This window comes from Dendrobates tinctorius, unplaced genomic scaffold (assembly GCF_039654945.1).
Source record: "Dendrobates tinctorius isolate UK_male_01 unplaced genomic scaffold, ASM3965494v1 ptg000104l, whole genome shotgun sequence".
Taxonomy (NCBI): Eukaryota; Metazoa; Chordata; class Amphibia; order Anura; family Dendrobatidae; genus Dendrobates; species Dendrobates tinctorius.
The window spans coordinates 19,130,837-19,150,482 of record NW_027361772.1 but is presented as its reverse complement, the minus strand read 5'-3'; the positions used below and the strand labels follow the sequence as shown (position 1 = coordinate 19,150,482).

The window sequence follows — 19,646 nt, the reverse complement described above, 5'->3', positions numbered from 1 at the left end:
CTCCCTCCGAAATCTTCCCCATCCCCTGTGAGTGATATTATTGATATGTAGAAGAAACTGCAGCAACTAAGCCACGAAGTGGAGACCACAGAGAGTTACAGACCGGGGTGCCGAGTGCTGAGGAGCAGAGGGCAGAAGGGCCACCAACGCTCTGCTGACTCCATAACTGCAAAATTCAGATCTCCTCTGGGATTAAAATCAACACAAACACTGCACCCCCCGCCGAGAGCTTCTTGGCCGAGCAGCTGCATGCAGCCGTACATCACCAAGCACAATTCTGACCATCGGCTGGAATGATGTAAAGCCGCCACCACTGAACTCTGGAGGAAAGGTGTTCTGTGCAGTGATGGATCACACTTCTCTATCTGTCATCTGATGGAGGAGTCTGAATTTGGTGAATGACAAGAGAATGTTACCCACCAACTGCATTGTGCCGGCTGTACAGCTCGGTGTAGGAGGGATAACGCTATGGGAGGGTGTTACTCAGAGATCGGCCTCAGCCCCTTAGTTCCAATAAAAGGAAATCTTGATGCTTTAGTACATGAGATTTTGGACAATTCTAGCTTTCAGTTTTGTGGGAACAGTTTGGGGAAGACACTTTTCTGTTCCTTATCACTGTGCCCAGTGCACAAAGCAAAGTCCATAAAGAAATAGTTGGGGGAAGAACATGAAGGGTCGAACAGAGCCTCAACCGCAACACAATCCAAAAGCACTGGGATTAAATAAAGCAGAGATTGTGAGCCTGGCCCTCCCATCTAATCTCACAAATGCTCTTCTAGATGAAGACAAAAAAGCACCTACAGTCACCTACAAAATCTAATAGAAAGCCTTCACAGAAGAGAGGAAACTGTTATAGCTGCAAAAGGGCTGACTCCATATTAATGTCTATGGATGTAGAACTGGAGATCATAAAAGCTCTTGTAGGTGTAATATGAAGGGGTCCTAATACTTTTCTCCGTATAGTATACATCCTACACAATGTTCTACAGATCAGAGAGCAGTCCTAGTATAGAAATTGAATGTGTGTATATACAGTATATATAGGAGCTAGCAGGGGTGCACCAACTAGATCATTTTTGGACCAAGTGATCCTTCTTTTTTCATATACATGCACACACTGGAGACAGTGTCCTATACACTGATATACAGACTGGAGAACAGTCCTATTATATAAATTAAACTAGCTGAAGAGCCCGGCGCTGCCCGGGCATAGTAACTAACTGTGGTTAGTTATAGCAAATTATAATTATCCTCCATCCCATAGGCCCGTGCCCATATACCAAACATGCATATCCTCCATCCCATAGTCGAGTGCCCATATACCCATCACACATCCTCCATCCCATAGTCCCATGCCAAATACCCATCATACATATTTGCCATCCCATAGTCGAGTGCCCATATATCCATCACACATCCTCCATCCCATAGTCCCATACCCATATACCCATCACACATCCTCCATCCCATAGTCCCATGCCAAATACCCATCATACATATTCACCATCCCATAGTCGAGTGCCCATATATCCATCACACATCCTCCATCCCATAGTTCCATGCCCATATACCCATCACACATCCTCCATCCCATAGTCCCATGCCAAATACCCATCATACATATTCGCCATCCCATAGTCGAGTGCCCATATACCCATCACACATCCTTCATCTCATAATCCCATGCCCATATACCCACCATACATATCCTCCATCCCATAGTCCCGTGCCCATATACCCATCATACATATCCGCCATCCCATAGTCCCATGCCCATATACCCATCATACATATCCTCCATCCCATAGTCCCGTGCCCATATACCTGTCATACATATCCTCCATCCCATAGTCCAGTACCCATATACCCATCACACATCCTCCATCCCATAGTCCCGTGCCCATATACCCGTCATACATATACTCCATCCCATAGTCCAGTGCCCATATACCCATCATACATCCTCCATCCCATAGTCAACCATTATGACATCATAATGAGCGGCGGGGCTTGCAACCTATGATGACATCAGCATCGCCATGGCAACCATTATGACATCATAATGAGGGGCGGGGCTTGACACACACACACTTTTCCCCATTATGTAGATAGGGGCAAAATTGTTTGGTGAATTGGAACGCGCGGGGTTAAAATTTCGCCTCACAACATAGCCTATGAATCTCTCGGGGTCCAGACGTGTGACTGTGCCAAATTTTGTGGCTGTAGCTGCGACGGTGCGGATGCCTATCCCGGACATACACACACACACATACACACACACACACACACACACATACAGTACACACACACATACACACACACACACATACAGTACACACATACATACACACACTTGAGCTTTATATATTAGATATATACATACACACATACAGACCACATAAAAGTCATCAACAATTCCTTCACTGTACAGAACACACCATTTACCTTGACGATCACCCTCCGTCGTACCACCTTGGTGGTCAGAGTCTCCTCATCGTCATCCACGCCTCCTTCTCCCAGTTCCCGGTCTAGCTCAGTATGAAGGCGACGCAATACAAACTTTGCAGCTCCACGTACAATATGAACCACATTTTGGCAGCTCACCACGAAAAAGCCAATCAGGACTATGCAGACCCCCAATTCTGTCACAAAACCCCACATTCTATCCTACTTAATTAACTGTAACCAAGCAAAGGGATAAAAATAGCCTTGCGATTAAAAAAATTAAAAAAAAAAAAAAAAGGGTAAAAATGTTGGTCTCACCCCCACCAAAAATAAGACGTATACATAGTTATACGTCTTATTATCTATGGAGTGAAGGAAGATGTCCTACTATCAAAAATCCCTCAGATTCAGCACTTCTTTGAGATAAGATCCAAATGTCCGCCCCAAAATCAGCAGATGTGGTCCCCCGTTCAGGTTTCGGGGCTGGGGGGAAGCCCCATATGAAAGCTTCAGGGTGGATGTATGTCTGTGTGTATGTGAATGTCTCAGCTGTTTCATGGGAGGGTCTGAAATTGGAGCTGGTGGGAAGTAAGGCGGAGAGACATTTAATAACCCTCAAAATGGAAAGGGAGAGAGGAAAGAGACGAGGAGGTTGCTGAGGGACATATAACCTCAGAGCTGTCCTAAAAGTCACTACACGTCCCATATTTTCATCGCTACCATACTCGATTTTCATAAGATATCTCCTTTTAATTTTTGTCTTTTACCCCCTGTCCTCAGAGTACCTACCTCTCCCAGCCGGCTCGAACTATACACGGTGCTCTGTTGTGTCACTCGTATCCTTGCACTTCCCTTAAATGTTGGATGAAGCTCTTCATATGGCAAGGGGGCACCATTGTCCTGGTGAGGAGATCGACGAGGAGAAGAGGGTGAGGGGGCGTCTGTGCTCCAGTCCAGAACCCTATAGATTGGAAAGACATATGTTTCACACTGTGGTGTGCTCTTCATTAAATAATCTATAGTTATAGATGGTGGAAATAATTTATTAAGCTTCCTACATATCCCCCCAAAAAAAACCCTCTGCTAATGACCCTGTTCTTGGTCATCGAATATATCCATCCAGGAGAGCGACTACCAGGGTAGAAGCATACCTCTGGCTGATGTAGGGCCCAGTAGAAGAAGCCAAAGAGGACTGCAAGGACCTAAAGAAGATAGTCAAGAGTTTGACTGTGTCGGAGAGGTAGGAAGTGGAGTACAAAGAAGAGAGAGGACCCCATAAGGTTGAAATAGGCCTCCATTATGGTGCCAGGTCTTGCCACATTGAACTATTACGTATTTCCCTCATTTTGCTCAAGACCCTTTGGGAAATTGTCTCCCAAGACACTGCTTATTTATATTGGCTATGGAGTTTAGCACAGGTTCCTATGGCCCGATAGTAAAGACTACGGGCCCCCTCTCTTCATTGGCTCCATAGGAGCAGTATGGTCGGTCTCTATGGTTGTCTACACAGGTGAGTGGGATAAAGAAAATGGAAAAAATGTAGATGTGAAATGATCCAGGGAACATAGGTTCTGTTCAGACCTCGTTTTGAACCGCCTACGTCAGAGGAAGGGAGGGCTACCTCCGATGGAAGGCGCCATTTGTGGCCATCTTCCATTGACCTTCCTGAGGAGATCATTGTAAGGCGAGAGGGATAAACGGAAGACATTGTGGGGTAAGTATTAGCATATGAGATGATGCTTGGGTAGATTAAAGGGGTTGTCAAACAAAAAGTATGAGGCAGATAATAGATAAATAGATAGAAAGATACTAGATAGATAGATGAAAAAAGAGAGCGAGATCAAGGTAGATAATAGATGGAAAAAGATATAATAAGGTAAATAATTACAAAGTAGTTAGTAGATCGATCGGTAAATTAATTAGGCAGATAATTAATGGATAGATAAATATATGAGGTAGCAGATAAATAATATATATTAGAATTATAGATATTTATTAGACTATTTTTTAGTGCGTTCGCTGAGACCGTATGTGAGGGACTATTTCCTCTGTAGATTGGTGGAGGACTACAGGAGATGATGCCTCAGCACATACTGACTGCAATGCTCGCCTAGGAGATTCTGAACCTTCCTGGTCACATGGGGTGAGCTGTACCGGCCCACCGAAAGTGCAGAGACCAGAGCAGCAGAGGAGCGAGGAAAGAGGCTGAAAAAAGTGAAGATGACACTAGAGAATTGAGGTTACACCTTTGAATTTATGGTTAGAAGGGTAATGGTTATTACTTCAGAGATTTTTTTTCATTGTTTTCAGTTTGAAGGATAACCCCTTTAAGCCCCACTTTTTGTGTACTTCAGCTTGAGGGATGAGATTGCTGCACTGAGGTAATGAGAGTAGAGGTCACATTTACAAAGTTACGCATGTCCATAAAGCAGGAGATGTTGGGGGGTCATACTAGGACATAAGACTTACCTCTCTACCTTACCACCTGTCACTCTGCACGCTGTGGGGGTCTCAGTGATCCGGGCTTGGACCCGCTTTGGTCCTGCAATGAGACACATGTACAGATCGTTTAGGTATCATCGTCCGTCCCCTCTCTCTCGTTGGCTTTCTCCTACCACAATCTTTAACCTCTGACCTCCAGCTTCAGTTTCCTCCTCATCCAGATCAGGGGAGCCCGAAGACGGACGTGGCGGGGCATCCCACTCATCCTCAGCTTTGCTGCAATCCAGGGATGAGTCTTCAGGAGCCACGAGGGATGGGGACAGGCCAGAGGCCCAAAGAGGAAGATCAGGCAGATCAAGCACCCCGTCTGGCTCAGCTGTTGCCATAGGTACTCCATCCAAAATGGAAGCTTCACTCCAATACGGCTCCAGTCGCAATGGGGAGGGTAGGGAGTAGTTGAGAGAGGCCGGGGAAAGCAGCTCATCCTGCGTCAAGGGGTTACCTATGGGAGGGTAGGATGGGGAAGGGGATGTCACACTCACTCACTCTAAATACAAGTAGATACAACTATATACCCCCTTCCTCCCACATTCAGGAGGGTAATTTTTGTGCTCATCCAATTAAAGAGGTTATTCAGACTTTTAAAATTGATGGTCTATCCTCATCCTGTAAGCTGATGAAAATCAAAGAGGCTGAAGCACGAGAACGGCAGTCCCTCCAAACAGCTAATCGGCAGTGGTGCCGAAAGTCAGACCACCATCTATCTAATACAAAAATTGGGCCATCAACTATAAAAGGCTGGACAACCCCTTTAATGTCCCAAAAGATTTCAAGAACATCGATCCCTAGAAAATGAATAATCACCAGTAAATACAAGACGTTGTCTTTGATCAATTCGGCCATGTTTGTAGCTTTGGTTAGATGGCGGGGTGCCCATCCATATGGCTGCCACTACTAATGGGTGGTCTTCTTGCTTTCCCATAGCACCAAAATGTAATCCATACCCATTGTAGAGTTATGCAGGATTTGTAAGGCGGAATATTAAAGAGATTGAAACCTGGTGGGGTTTTAAGGTAATATTTTTAATTTAGGGGAAAATATGTAACATAAGGACACCTGATGAACTAATGGGAATAGCATCTATTAATCCAATAGATGTGTATACAGTATATCTTAAAGGGGTTGTTCAGCTCAGACAATGCCTTTCTGATAGTAGCAACCTACATCTATAGGCTGATCACAGTGATTGTCTGTGATCAGTGGTAAAACCACCTGCTCAGTTTCCCTACAGTGCCACCACTGGAGAAATGAGGAATTACACAGTTCTCGTTGAAACAAGTTGGAAGTCAGTGAGTGGATGTGCCAGGTCCTTGATTATATTAATAGTAGAGATGATTAATATGATTGGTCCTCCATGGTAGATAGTCTCCACTTCTGAGGAACTTCTTGTCCATACTTGGCCCTGTGATGTCATTAATTTGGGTGAGGTCTATCCTCACCATGACAAGTTGCACCCCCCTTTATGATGGCGCAGGTCCTATTAAGAGGTACCCAGGATGCTGAGTGCAGAAGTGAAGACCAGCTGTCACAGAGGAATGGACGCCAAACCAGGGCAGCACAAATCAAATTGCTCTTCTCTAACTACATTATTAATGTAGACTGCTTGGTGAACTTGTCCCTGGATGTAGCCATGGCAAAAAGAATGAACACATCATGTGCTTTTTGCTCTTATTTTATTTCCGCTGCTCCTCTGAGTATTCCATTTTTTTTTTCTAATCTGCCCTATGATTCCAGAGATATTGGGCTTTTTTTTTTATTTACTGCTGATTTGTATGGTCTTCGGGGGCGTGGCTCGTGGGATCCTCTGGGGCGTGTGTTTTGGCTGCTCTGCATCATTACTCTATGAGCCACTCCCCTTTGCCAGAAACCATAAAAATGAAGTTTTTGCATTCTTTTAATAAATGCACAGGTTTTTTTTTTCTTTTCGTCAAGGATGAGAAGTAAAGAATTTAAACAGGGGAATAGTTATTGTACAGTGTGAATGGCTTTGGCTCAATTTCCCTTGCAGACACCAGGACCGAGGGCTTCGCTAGTGGTAACAGCTTACAGTGAGATATATTAGGGCCAAGTCCCTATATAGAGTGTATGATACTGAATGTTCGGGCCGCGAAGCTCCTTGTCACCACACTGTTACTCAGCTGTTTGAGCCATCATCGGTGACAGCCACCCAGCCACGCGTCACACCCGCTCTGCTGTTTTTAGAAACATGAGACCCCCCAGTACCAGATGGGAGAATCCCACCAACATGATGCACCTTATGTATACATCAATATAACAGCACTTAGGATATGCAACCAGAAGGGTGTTAAAAAAAATAACTGGCACAACACCAGGGCGTCTCTTTCATTATGCCAAAGCTTTACAGCCCACAGGATATAGGTACTGACTAACACAAGTACACCACAACACGCATGGACACACTTGCAAACACGGACATACATAGAATCATAGAATCATAGAATGGTAGAGTTGGAAGGGACCTCCTGGGCCATCTGGTCCAACCCCCTGCTCAAAGCAGGATTCACTAAATCATCCCAGACAGATGTCTGTCCAGCCTCTGTTTGAAGACTTCCATTGAAGGAGAACTCACCACTTCTCGTGGCAGCCTGTTCCACTCATTGATCACTCTAACTGTCAAAATGTTTTTTCTAATACAGAACACATCGGTCCCCCGCTCTGCTGACCGTCCCAGCAGCAGGCAGTAAACAGATTTCTATGTACTTGTCTCAAGCCTGGGATCTCTTACATTGGTGTCCTCTATTACGACAGAGGGGACCTTTTGGGCTCCTCTAGTAGAATTTTGACGACTAACTGCTAAAACTAAGTTACTATTCTCTGTAAATTCCTAGGAAATTGTGCTAGTTATGTGAGGATACCAAATCTGTATGTGGCCCAATTAAGCTTCAGCGCCCTAATTTTATATATAATGGTGTTGTCCATATTGAGGACATTTTTTTTTTTACTTAAATTCATGCATGGGCAACTATTTTTGCAATCGGTTTTCATTAAAAAAAAAAATTGCACCATTTGCTTTCTACAGCTTATGGTGTTGCACTGTTAAATTTCTGGCTGCAGAAGGAGTTGAAAGAGAATCCATCAGTGAGCTCATTTTGATAGTTTGTTACTCTTTTATATGTCTTTATTTTTTAGCTCCACCAAGCTGATTTATAACCACAGACCACATCAAAGTTGAAGTTGCAGGGAAACAAAGAGCCTGTAGAAGCCAAACAGTGCAACATTTTTAATGAATCCCAACTGCAAAGAAATTTTTTTTTTAACCCCAAATATATGAATTTAAGTAAAAAACAGAAGTCTCCAACTGTAGACAACCCCATTAAAGTGGATGTCACCAAATTTCTTCATATAAAATTCATACATAACTAAATTAATCTCTTAGACCTTAAGAGACTGGTGTACTTACTTGAATTACCAGTCAGAATGGCTTTAAGTATATTCAATCACTGTCCACTCAGACAGACTGCAGCTTATACTGAGCAGTGTTAGAAAGTAGAAGCAAAGAGCTGTCAGTGAGGTAAGGTTGGTCGGAGAGTCAGCAGAAGCAGAGGGGAAGAACCCTGAGGAGATGTCAATGAGGCTAGGAGGACAGAGATTCAGCAGTAGCAGAGGGGAAGAACCCTGAGGAGATGTCAATCAGGCTAGGAGGACAGAGATTCAGCAGTAGCAGGGAGAAGGAACACTGAGATTTTTTAATTAGGCTAGGTGAACAGAAATTTAGAAATAACAGGGAAGAGAAAGACTGAGGAGATGGCACTCAAACTAGGTGGGCAGAGATTCAGCAGTAGCAGGGGGGAGCAACACTGAGGAGATGCCAATAAGACAAGTTGGACAGAGATTTAGCAGTAACAGAGACAACACTGAGGAAATGTCAATCAGGCAAGGTAGACAGAGATTTAGCAGTAACAAAGGGGAGGAACACTGAGGAGATTTTTAATCAGGCTAGTTGGATAGAGATTCAGCAGTAGCAGGGAGGAGGAACACTGAGGAGATTTCCATCAGGCTATGTGAGTGGAGATTCAGTAGTAGCAGGGAGGAGGAAAACTGAGGAAATGTCAATCAGACTAGGTTTGCAGACACTCATCAGTAGCAGGGAGGAGGAACACTGATATGTCAATCAGACTAGGTGGGTGGGGATTCAGCAGTAGCAGGGAGGAGGAACACTGAGGACATTTCAATCAGACTAGAAGGATAGAGATTTAACAGTATCAGAGGGGAGGAACACTGAGGAGTTTTTTAATCAGGCTATGTGGGCAGAGATTCATCGGTAACAGGGAGGAGGAACACTGACATGTCAATCAGAGTAGGTGGGCAGAGATTCAGCAGTAGCAAAGAGGAAGAACACTGAGGAGATTTCCATCAGGCTAGGTGAGTGGAGATTCAGCAGGAACAGGGAGGAGAAACACTGAGGAAATGTCAATCAGGCTAGGTGGGCGGAGAATTCAGCAGTAACAGGGAGGAGGAACACTGAGGAGTTGTCAAACAGACTAGGTGGGCAGAGCTAAGTATAAGCCTGCACAAATGATTATAAAGTCTTTCTGACATGTATTAACAAAGTGAGTACATCAGTCCCATCAGGTCTAAGAGCTCTAAATAATAATGCATGAAGTTTATATTGTTAAATCTGATGACAGATCCACTTCACAGGTCCAAAGCATGAGAAGAAATCTAAAAAGAAATTTGCAGTTTGATGTATCTAATATTCTAATACAATAAAACACATCCATTGAAGAGATTACACTGCATTAGAAAAACATAACTGCTATCTTCCAGAAACAGCGCCACACCTGTACATGGGTTGTGTCTGCAATACCGCCTACAACCTTCAGACACGTGTGGCACTGTTTTTGGAAGAAAGAAGCCATGATTTCTAATATTGTAAAATGCATTGAAATATGTACATGGAACATGCGTAGTATATTGATATACAGAGATTGTGACTGATTAAAGGCCACAGAAATACATACATCCCTCAGGTTTAGGGTGGGATTGAGGATGGAGGGGCACCTGGTCCTGACTGAAAGAGGAAGAACAGAAGCATGAGGAGGTCAGAGGTGAACGAAGAGGCTCAGAAAAGAAGTGAGAGAAAGGAGAGAGAAAGGGTGAGACGTACACACACATAGATTCCAGCCCCACAATATTCCTTCAGGGGTGGGGAGGATGAGACGATGGGACAGACATGGATCACACCGATCATGGGTTATACAAGGAGGCAGGAAGCCATGCTCCCGTAGTCAGTATAGCCCTAAGGTTGGGTTCACAGGGTGCGTGAACTTGGCCTTACTGTGAAATGGAGACGTTTTGGGTGAATGCATCTCTGATACAGGTGTTAGTGCTGATGCCATGCATTCTGTGCCCACAGCCAACGTGCTGGATGTAACCATAAGACTGATAGTAATTATCGTCCTCGGATTAGAACATTAAAATCTAAAGTAAGCAAAATCCAACGTGCATGATCCTTTTTCCAATGATCCTCGCGTCTTTTACAGCACACCTACAGTTGTGTTCAAAACTTTACACACCTCGGCTGAACTTTTGCTTTCTTGACCTTTTTCAGAGAATGTGAATGATAACACCAAAACTTTTTCTCCACTCATGGTTAGTGGTTGGGTGAAGCCATTTATTGTCCACAAACTACTGTATTTTTTTTTTTTAAATCATAATGGCAACTCAAAACATCCAAATGACCCTGATCAAAAGTTCACATACCCTGGTGATTTTGACCAGATAACATGCACAGAAGTTGACACAAATGGGTTTGAATGGCTACTAAAGATAACATCCTCACCTGTGACCTGTTTGCTTGTAGTCAGTGTGTGTGCATAAAAGCTGACTGAGTTTCTGGGATCCAGACAGACTCTGGCATCTTTCATCCAGCCACTGATGTTTCTGGATTGTGAGTCATGGGGAAAGCAAAAGAATTGTCAAAAGATCTACGGGAAAAGGTAGTTGTTTTGTATAAAACAGGAAAGGGATACAATTAGATATCCAAGGAATTGATAATGCCAGTCAGCAGCGTTCAAACTATGATTAACAAATGGAAAGTTAGGGGCTTTGTAAAAACAAAACCACGGTCATGTAGACCAATGAAAATTTCGCCCACAACTGCCAGGAAAATTGTCTGTGATTCAAAGAAAAATCCTCAAATAACATCAGCTGAAATACAGGACTCTCTGAAAACTAGTCGTGTGGCTGTTTCAAGATGCACAATAAGGAGGCACTTGAAGAAAAATGGGCTGCATGGTCGAGTCGCCAGAAGAAAGCCATTACTGTGTGAATGTCACAAAGTATCTCGCCTACAATATGCAAAACAGCACAGAGACAAGCCTCAAAACTTCTGGAACAAGGTAATTTGGATTGATGAGACCAAAATTGAACTTTTTGGTTTGGCCACAACCATAAACATTAGATTTGGAGAGAGGTCAACATGGTCTATGATGAAAGGAACACCATTCCGACTGTAAAGCACGGAGGTGGATCGCTGATGTTTTGGGGATGTGTGAGCTACAAAGACACAGGAAACTTGGTCAAAGTTGAAGGAAAGATGAATGCGGCACGTTATCAGCAAATACTGGAGGCAAATTTGCACTCATCAGCCTGGAAGCTGCGCATGGGACATACTTGGACGTTCCAACATAACAACGATCCAAAACACAACGCCAAGTCGACCTGACATTGGCTACAGCAGAACAAAGTGAAGGTTCTGGAGTGGCCATCTCAGTCTCCTGACCTCAATATCATTGAGCCACTCTGGGGAGATCTCAAGCGCGCAGTTCATGCTAGACAGCCCAGGAATTTACAGGAACTAGAGGTGTTTTGCCAAGAAGAGTGGGCAGCTTTACCACTTGAGAAAATAAAGAACCCCCTCCACAACTACCACAAAAGACTTCAAGCTGTCATTGATGTTAGAGGGGGCAATACACGGAAAATACATGGGGTATGTGAACTTTTGATCAGGGTCATTTGGATGTTTTGGGTTGTCATTATGATTTAAATAGAGAAAATACATTAGATTGACAATAAATGGCTTTACCCAAACACTAACCACAAGTGGAGAAAAAGTTTTGGTGTAATCATTCATATTCTCTGAAAAAAGGCCAATAAAGCAAAAATTCTGCAGGGGTATGTAAACTATTGAGCACAACTGTACAAATTACTATACAGTATGAGAACTATAAAAATCATACCAGTACTGTATATTTTCGTGATTTTGCTTTGTATAAGAACAGGTTTATTACATATGTAAATGAGGAGGCTTCGGTGCACCCTTGTTGTAGCCACCTATCATGGCCCATCAAATACCATCCACCACCCTCCCCTTATATGTGATGGGCAGGGTTCAATTTGGAGCGCTGCTCAATTTAAATAGCCAGCCCTGCACACACTGACACTGCAGGGGCCATGCACTTGAATACACAGTGTCAGTGTGTGCAGGGGCCGGATTCTCATCTCGCTCCTGTGCATAGCGGCCACTCGATACATAGTGGATCGCAAAGCAGCGAGTGGTCGATGCTGACAAGGGAGGAATGAGAATGTGAACAATGTCAGTGTGTGTGAGTGCACCCATTACCCTCTCCACCCGCTACTGTGTGATCCTGTGTGCAGCAAGTGGCCGCTACTAATGGGAGAGGGAGAGGAGAACACACATAGTCCAGTGTTTCTCTGTGTGTTCTCCTCTCCCTCTCCTGTCAGCAGCGGCCACTCACTGCTTTGTGACATTGTGTGCAGCAAGTGGCCGACACACGCAGGAGAGGGATAAGAGTACTCCTGAACACACTAAGGGCTCATTTAGACATCCAATTTTCACATGAGTGCTATCCGTGTTTTTAGTGGATTGCACTTTTATCTGTGATAGTCTGTGGGGCCATTCATATGTCTGTGGCTTTTTGCGGACCTTTCGATCTGCAGAAAACCGTGGCGACGTGTCCAGTTTTGATAAATGGGTCCATGAATGAAATTGAGCGCACACAGATGACATCCAAGAATAGGGAAGGTGGAGAATTTATTTTTATTTCTCCATGTGCAAGAAAAACAAATGACACCCGGACCACACGCTTATCACACTCTGATCAAAATAATCCTCTGTTTTTTCATACATGGATAAAAATTGAATGTCTGATTGAGCCCAAACACTGTGCTCTCGGTTCCTCCAGTGTCAGTATGTGCAGAGCTTGGGATTTTAGATCAGACAGTACTTGAAATGGGTACTGTCAATCACCATAAGGGGAGGAGCAGATGATGGTAATTGAGGAGGTGGAAAAATGCACACACCAAAGGTGCACTGAGCCATTGGCTACACAAAGAGTGCACTGAGCCTTTGGCCACAGCAAAGGTGCATTGAGCCTTTGGCCACAGCAAAGGTGCACTGAGCCCTTGGCCACAGCAAAGGTGCATTGAGCCCTTGGCCACAGCAAAGGTGCACTGAGCCCTTGGCCACACCAAAGGTGCACTGAGCCCTTGGCCACACCAAAGGTGCACTGAGCCTTTGGCCACAGCAAAGGTGCATTGAGCCCTTGGCCACAGCAAAGGTGCACTGAGCCCTTGGCAACACCAAAGCTGCACTGAGCCCTTGGCCACACCAAAGGTGCACTGAGCCCTTGGCCACACCAAAGGTGCACTGAGCCCTTGGCCACACCAAAGGTGCACTGAGCCCTTGGCCACACCAAAGGTTCACTGAGCCCTTGGCCACAGCAAAGGTGCACTGAGCCTTTGGCCACAGCAAAGGTGCACTGAGCCCTTGGCAACACCAAAGCTGCACTGAGCCCTTGGCCACACCAAAGGTGCACTGAGCCCTTGGCCACACCAAAGGTGCACTGAGCCCTTGGCCACACCAAAGGTGCACTGAGCCCTTGGCCACACCAAAGGTGCACTGAGCCCTTGGCCACACCAAAGGTGCACTGAGCCCTTGGTCACGCCAAAGGTGTACTGAGCTCTTGGACACGCCAAAGGCACACTGAGACTTTGGCCACACCAAGGGTGCACTGAGCCCTTGGCCACACCAAGGGTGCACTGAGCCCTTGGCCACACCAAAAGTGCACTGAGCCCTTGGACACACAAAGGGTGCACTGAGCAATTGGCCACACCAAAGGTGCACTGAGCCCTTGGCCACTCCAAAGGTGCATTGAGCCCTTGGCCACACCAAAGGTGCATTGAGCCCCTGGCCACACCAAAGGTGCACTGAGCCCTTGGACACACCAAAGGTGCACTGAGCCCTTGGCCACACCAAAGGTGCATTGAGCCCTTGGCTACACCAAGGGTGCACCAAAGCCCTCCTCCTTAGCATATGCAATAAAACTGATTTATATGAAACTAAATTACTAAAATCTACAGTACCAGTAAGATTTACACAGCAGCTAAGTCCCCTACAAGAATGTCTAAATAGTTCTATTTTAGTTTGGGGGTAATAGACCCCCTTAAAGTGCTCTGGATACATCTACTTCAGTAGAGGTCAACCTAGCACATTATGGGGGCTTCAGTTAAGCCTTTGATTCCATTTTTGCTCCATAGATTAAGTATAATGTTGTGCTTCTACCAGTAACTGCTCCCTCTGCATTATGGTCTTTCCATAAATGTATACAGTGGGACAGACCTGTTCTCTCTTCTTAAACAAATTCTTGTATTCCCCAGAAAACATCACTTCTGAAGGATCTTTTTTTTAAATCAAACTCTGACCCCCCTATGTTGTTCATCTTAGAAATAGGCATTACCATTTGGGGGGGTGTCCCTACAGAGTATGACCCACTCAAATCACTGCTTAGTGTCAGACTGCGTAGGACACACCCTACTGAGAAGGGGAACGGTAACACCCATTTGTCAATTTAATCATATATTTCCAGGAGGAATACCAGAGGGATGGCACCACATACAAGTGTGATAAAAGATGCCTCAGAATTGTTTTTTTTTTTTGCTGTGTATTATGTGTATTCAATATAAACAGACTATGGGAGTTAGGAGATATAAAAACAATATTCAGAAAGTAGACAAAAGAAGGAAGAGGGAGGCCAAGTGCCGCAGGGAGGACACCCGAGAAATGCATGTGGTTCCCGGCTGCCCGTCGCCCACCACTATGCTAATTAATAAAACAAGCTGTCCAGGTTAATTCCACGAATCCGCCAGCTCACATACAATAAGTCTTATCACATGCCTCTTACCTGGTGAGGACCCCCATGGGACTGTTCCGTTCCTCTGAGAGGGGGATATGGATCCGTCACTGTTGTTATACCGGTGATCCCCCTTGAGGCTTCTGCTCTGACGCCCACCAGATCCTTCCAGCATGGTTACGATCTCATTGCGGTCTATGTTTCGCAGGGCTGTGTACAGGTCTTCCACTGCATTAATAATAAAAAGTAACGGACTGCAATACTCTTGTATTACAGTGAATTTTGCAGAAATACAAAGATGACAGACCTGGGGACCTTTGTTTAGTCCAGAACAACCCACTAGCACCCCACGCTTGAAGTTGTCATGCTGAAGGAGATACACTTCCTCATTCAAACCCCTTAGATGCAGCGCTTGATATTAACCACGGCATCTAAGTTGTTTAATTTGTGCTTGGAGTTATCTACACTCCAGGCTGCTCCTACAATTTGCCATCTGTATGTTGGTCTGTCCGGTCTCTTAAAGGGAATCCGTCAGCAGGTTTTTGCTATCTCATCTGAGAGCAGCCTGATGTAGGCAAAGAGTCCCTGATTCCAACAATGTATCGCTTAGATTACTGGGTGTAGCGGTTCTCACACAATCAGAGTTTTTAGATTTAGTATGAAGCAGAGCTGAGAAAGCTAGCCCCAACCACAACAGGCTCTGTATGTATATAGTCTACAGACAATTAGCTGCTTATCACAGGAGGGGGAGGAGTCAGACCTGTGCTCATGAGACAAATAGTCCCAGCCATGATAATCACCTGGTGATAAAACCTTCATTGTAAATAAACAACAGCACACAGCTTGATAAGTGACACATCGTTGAATTCTGCGTTTTAACCCCTACCTCATGCTGTACTCAGATTATATAGCAAAAGGCAGCAGACAGATTCTCTTTAAATATAGTGGTTGCCATTGAGCAGAGCATTTAGGTTAAAAACCAAGATCAGAGTTATCTCCAATCCCAGCCATTGCAGCAGGGTATCAGCTATATGGTACACCTAACAACCCCTTCTGATGACTTGGACTCGGCCTCTCAGCCTGTCCTATCACTTTTTTTGTAGAGGTAGAGCAATTAGCACAAAAGCCCTGCTGCCCATAATATAAGTGGGAGCCACGGACTGGTAGGTCATGGTTTGATCCTATGATTAATGGTAATGGTATCACATATCACTTGAGGGATGTTTGTGATACCAAATGAACCTACAATGGGCCCAAAGTGTGGCACTATGACACTGATAAATCAATGTAAGTAAGGGCCACCAGAAGTTGGCTCTGCGGGGGTGTATTTAAAGGGTTAGAGACAAATTACCTATAAGACCTTAATAATGTCCGGTGTGTGATAATACCTGTCATCTGGCAAATGCCAATGTCGGCCCACCACCGTTCGGTGTATACGTACGCTTTGCGTTGGAACCTTGCCGCGTTGCCCAGAGGTGTAGTAACGCCGCGCTCTGCTCCAGTAGTGAATTTGGATTTTCCACTCTAATCCTATTGATGTCGTCCATCTCAAACTGCAGCTCCCTCGCCAGCTCTGCGAACAGGACACATCCACCGTCACCACAGAGTAATGTAATACTTTACAATGCACTGGTCGCTGTGTAACATTCAACATGACCTATAGAAACCGATAATGACGGAAGTGTAGGAGATTGACAGTTGGTGCTCATGAAGTTCTTAAGAGAACTTGCAGCAGAACTTCTGTCGCTGTCTAGCTCCTCCCCCTCCATAGAATCTTATAAGCACCAACTGTCATCTCCTGTCTTAGTAACGTGAAAATCTGTCTTCACTGAATACAAATTTTAACCTTGAATAGAGAGCAAAAGATCAAATCAAGTAGAGAAAAAAGATTTATCTGATGCGCTATGTTACAAAGTTGCTTATTTTCACGTGTACTATTAACTTATGAAATAAAAAGTAAAATGATGGTTAAATGTACCTTAAATGTATTGGGGATTTATGGTCCTTGTGTATATTGGGGCTATTACTTTACTGTACATACAATATCTTTTGAAAAATTATTTTTCTGCAATTTTTTAACAAGTTTCCACATCAAAATGTGCAATCCGTTTGTTGTATTTTTTCCACGTGTTTTCCCTTTTTTATGCATTTTTGGAGCAGATTTAATACAGTGATTTTAATGCAGTTTTTAGAGCAGAAATACCCCGATTCTGCATTTAAAGGCAAGTCAGTCAATCACTAAATCATATCCCTTTTGCTTGATCTATTAAAGAGGACCTGTCACAGAGTCAATTGTGGCCAATTTTGCTCTCACTTTATCACGTCGCTCCCCTGAGTATGTCGTTTTTCGTTTTTCTTAAATCCGCCATACGGTTCCAGAGATTGGACCTGTTTATTTAGCGCCAATAGTGGGGGCGTGACTCAGAGTACGTATGCAGTGCAGCCAACAGACACGCCCCCAGATAATCCCGCGAGCCATGCCTCCTTGGTAAAAGACCAAAACGATTAGCGCTAAATAAAAAAGCCCATATCTCTGGGACAATATGGCGGATTTTAGAAAAATAAAAATGCAGAATACTCAGGGGAGGAGTGGGAATAAAATAAGAGCAAAAACTGGCTACTTTTGACCTGGTGACAGGTCCTAATTAAATACAATTGATTATCCATACAAAAAAAGCTGAGAAAAAAAATAGCATTTATGCAACATGGTTAGATGGTTTAGGATCTAAATCATGCAAAAAAAAAAACCCCTATGATATCAATGTAATAAAATAAAAAGTCATCAAAAACAACTTGTAAAAAAAACATGATGAAAAGAACAAGAAATTAATATGACGAAAAGAAAAGTCTTAAACCAGCCAAATGTCTATTGTGGATGGTGGATCCATGAATGACTTGTCGTATATATACAGTGGTCTGGGTAGATTATATCCATTCAGGCCTGCTGAGGCCTAGCGTCACCTGCACCAATTATGCCTCGTTAGTGACAAAATCTGTGTGCCCCCTTATAAAGTGCTTATGCCTGAGGGCTTCCTAAAAAAAAGTCCCCTTAAAGAGGTGTAAAGGCCTCTGTGTCTCTTATAAAGGAACTATGCCCCATAAGCACCCTCTTAAGTAATAATTCTCCGAGTGCCCTTTATCTGCTACAACTGTCCTCTCATAAAGTGAGCCCCCTTAATGAATAATGCCTCCTGAGTGCCTCCTTAACAATAGTGTTTTGTGTGCTCCCTTAACAATTATTATTGACCCCTGAACATACCCCCTTAAGAAAAAGGATCGATGCCCCAGACGTCATCACAGTTACATCATGGCGTCGGTGCATTTCCTATGGATGCTGAAAGAGCCAGTCCTGAGACCCTTTTGGCTATGTGCATAGGACATACCCTTTTGGGTATACACATAGGACATGCCCTTTAAGGTATACATGTGGGGAAGGTGACTTGACGGACAGACTTGACTGGTAGTAGGCGGGGACGGTTTGTGCACTAGAGATGGAGATTGACAGGTTAGAAGGGTGACAGCTGGGAAAGGTGGATAGGAGAGTACAGTACCGAGAAATGACCACAAGATGGCAGGAGAGAGTAGATTAGGACTTAACAACAGCTTATGGCTCGAGAAACGCATAGTCATGGGGGGCGGGGAGATAGGAACCCAGGAGGGGAATTCCCGGTGAGAGAGGGGATAAGTAGGAGTGGTTGGGGTTCCAAGGAGTCAGTCCCGGGAGGAGCTCGACAGAAGAAGACTCAGAACGGAAGACGGAACGGTGAAGAGCTTGACCGGGGGACTGACAGGACAGGACAGTCAGGGGGGTGGCCCTGACACAGCGTACCGCAGGACAGACGAGGCGGTGACTCTGACACGACGTACCGCAGGACAAGTGAGGCCCCGGGGGTACCAATTGGACGACGACCTCGGGCAGGTGAAGCGCTGGCGGTAGATTGGTCTAGGACAGCCCCAGCGAAAGATCCGCGAGGGACGTTACTTTGACTGGAGCAAAGGTGCACGTACCCGGGCCTGGAGATAGAGTGCTGTAAAGAAGCTGCGGCGCGTGGTTGTGGTCGTCAGGAGGACGACGAATAAAGATCCGGAACTGTTGCAAGTGGAATCTGTCTCCGTCTCGTCTTTGTCTCGTCTGGTAAGCAGCGGTCCACCCTCTAATCCCGGCCTCTACCACATTTGGCGTAGTCGGCAGGATCGCCGCCGCTAATACGACACCTTCCGCGGCAGGCCTGCGACTGGAGAAGCTAGAAGAACTTGGACTGCTCACCTGTGGATTGCAAGTACCGGTGGATTACAAATACCTGTGGATTATAATTTGGAGACTTTGTTCCGGATCATCGTTTGTCATCAGAGGATCCGGACCGGGAAAGAAACTTTGCAAGATGGTGCCCGAGTGGAATAAAAATTGGGACTGTGTCTGGAGTCAGCAGAGGAAAACCCGAAAAAGACTCTGCGCCTCTCCAGCGCTGGTGATCGCCGGGCAGGAGGAGGGTGGCGCTAAATTGGACTACCCGTGGCAGCCACTGGGGGAACTGTTACCGACCCCCTCTGCGGAACTATCGGGCCTGGAGGCTGGTCCTGCCG

At 44.9% G+C, this 19,646-nt stretch overlaps 1 protein-coding gene across 8 annotated transcripts in view; it reads right to left on the bottom strand.

Annotated features, from left to right (window-relative positions):
- Window positions 1–19,646, bottom strand: part of ANK1 (ankyrin 1) — a 321,679-nt gene that overhangs the window by 23,471 nt on the left and 278,562 nt on the right. For 4 of the 8 annotated variants that reach the window (XM_073588873.1, XM_073588874.1, XM_073588875.1 and 1 more), the window contains 6 exons: window positions 16,504–16,635; window positions 15,114–15,290; window positions 5,081–5,389; window positions 4,915–4,987; window positions 3,597–3,647; window positions 3,235–3,406 (listed from right to left, as the gene is read on the bottom strand). In XM_073588873.1, coding sequence (XP_073444974.1) covers window positions 3,235–3,406; window positions 3,597–3,647; window positions 4,915–4,987; window positions 5,081–5,389; window positions 15,114–15,290; window positions 16,504–16,635 — 914 coding nt within the window. The other 4 variants (XM_073588876.1, XM_073588877.1, XM_073588878.1 and 1 more) reach the window with 2 other exon arrangements.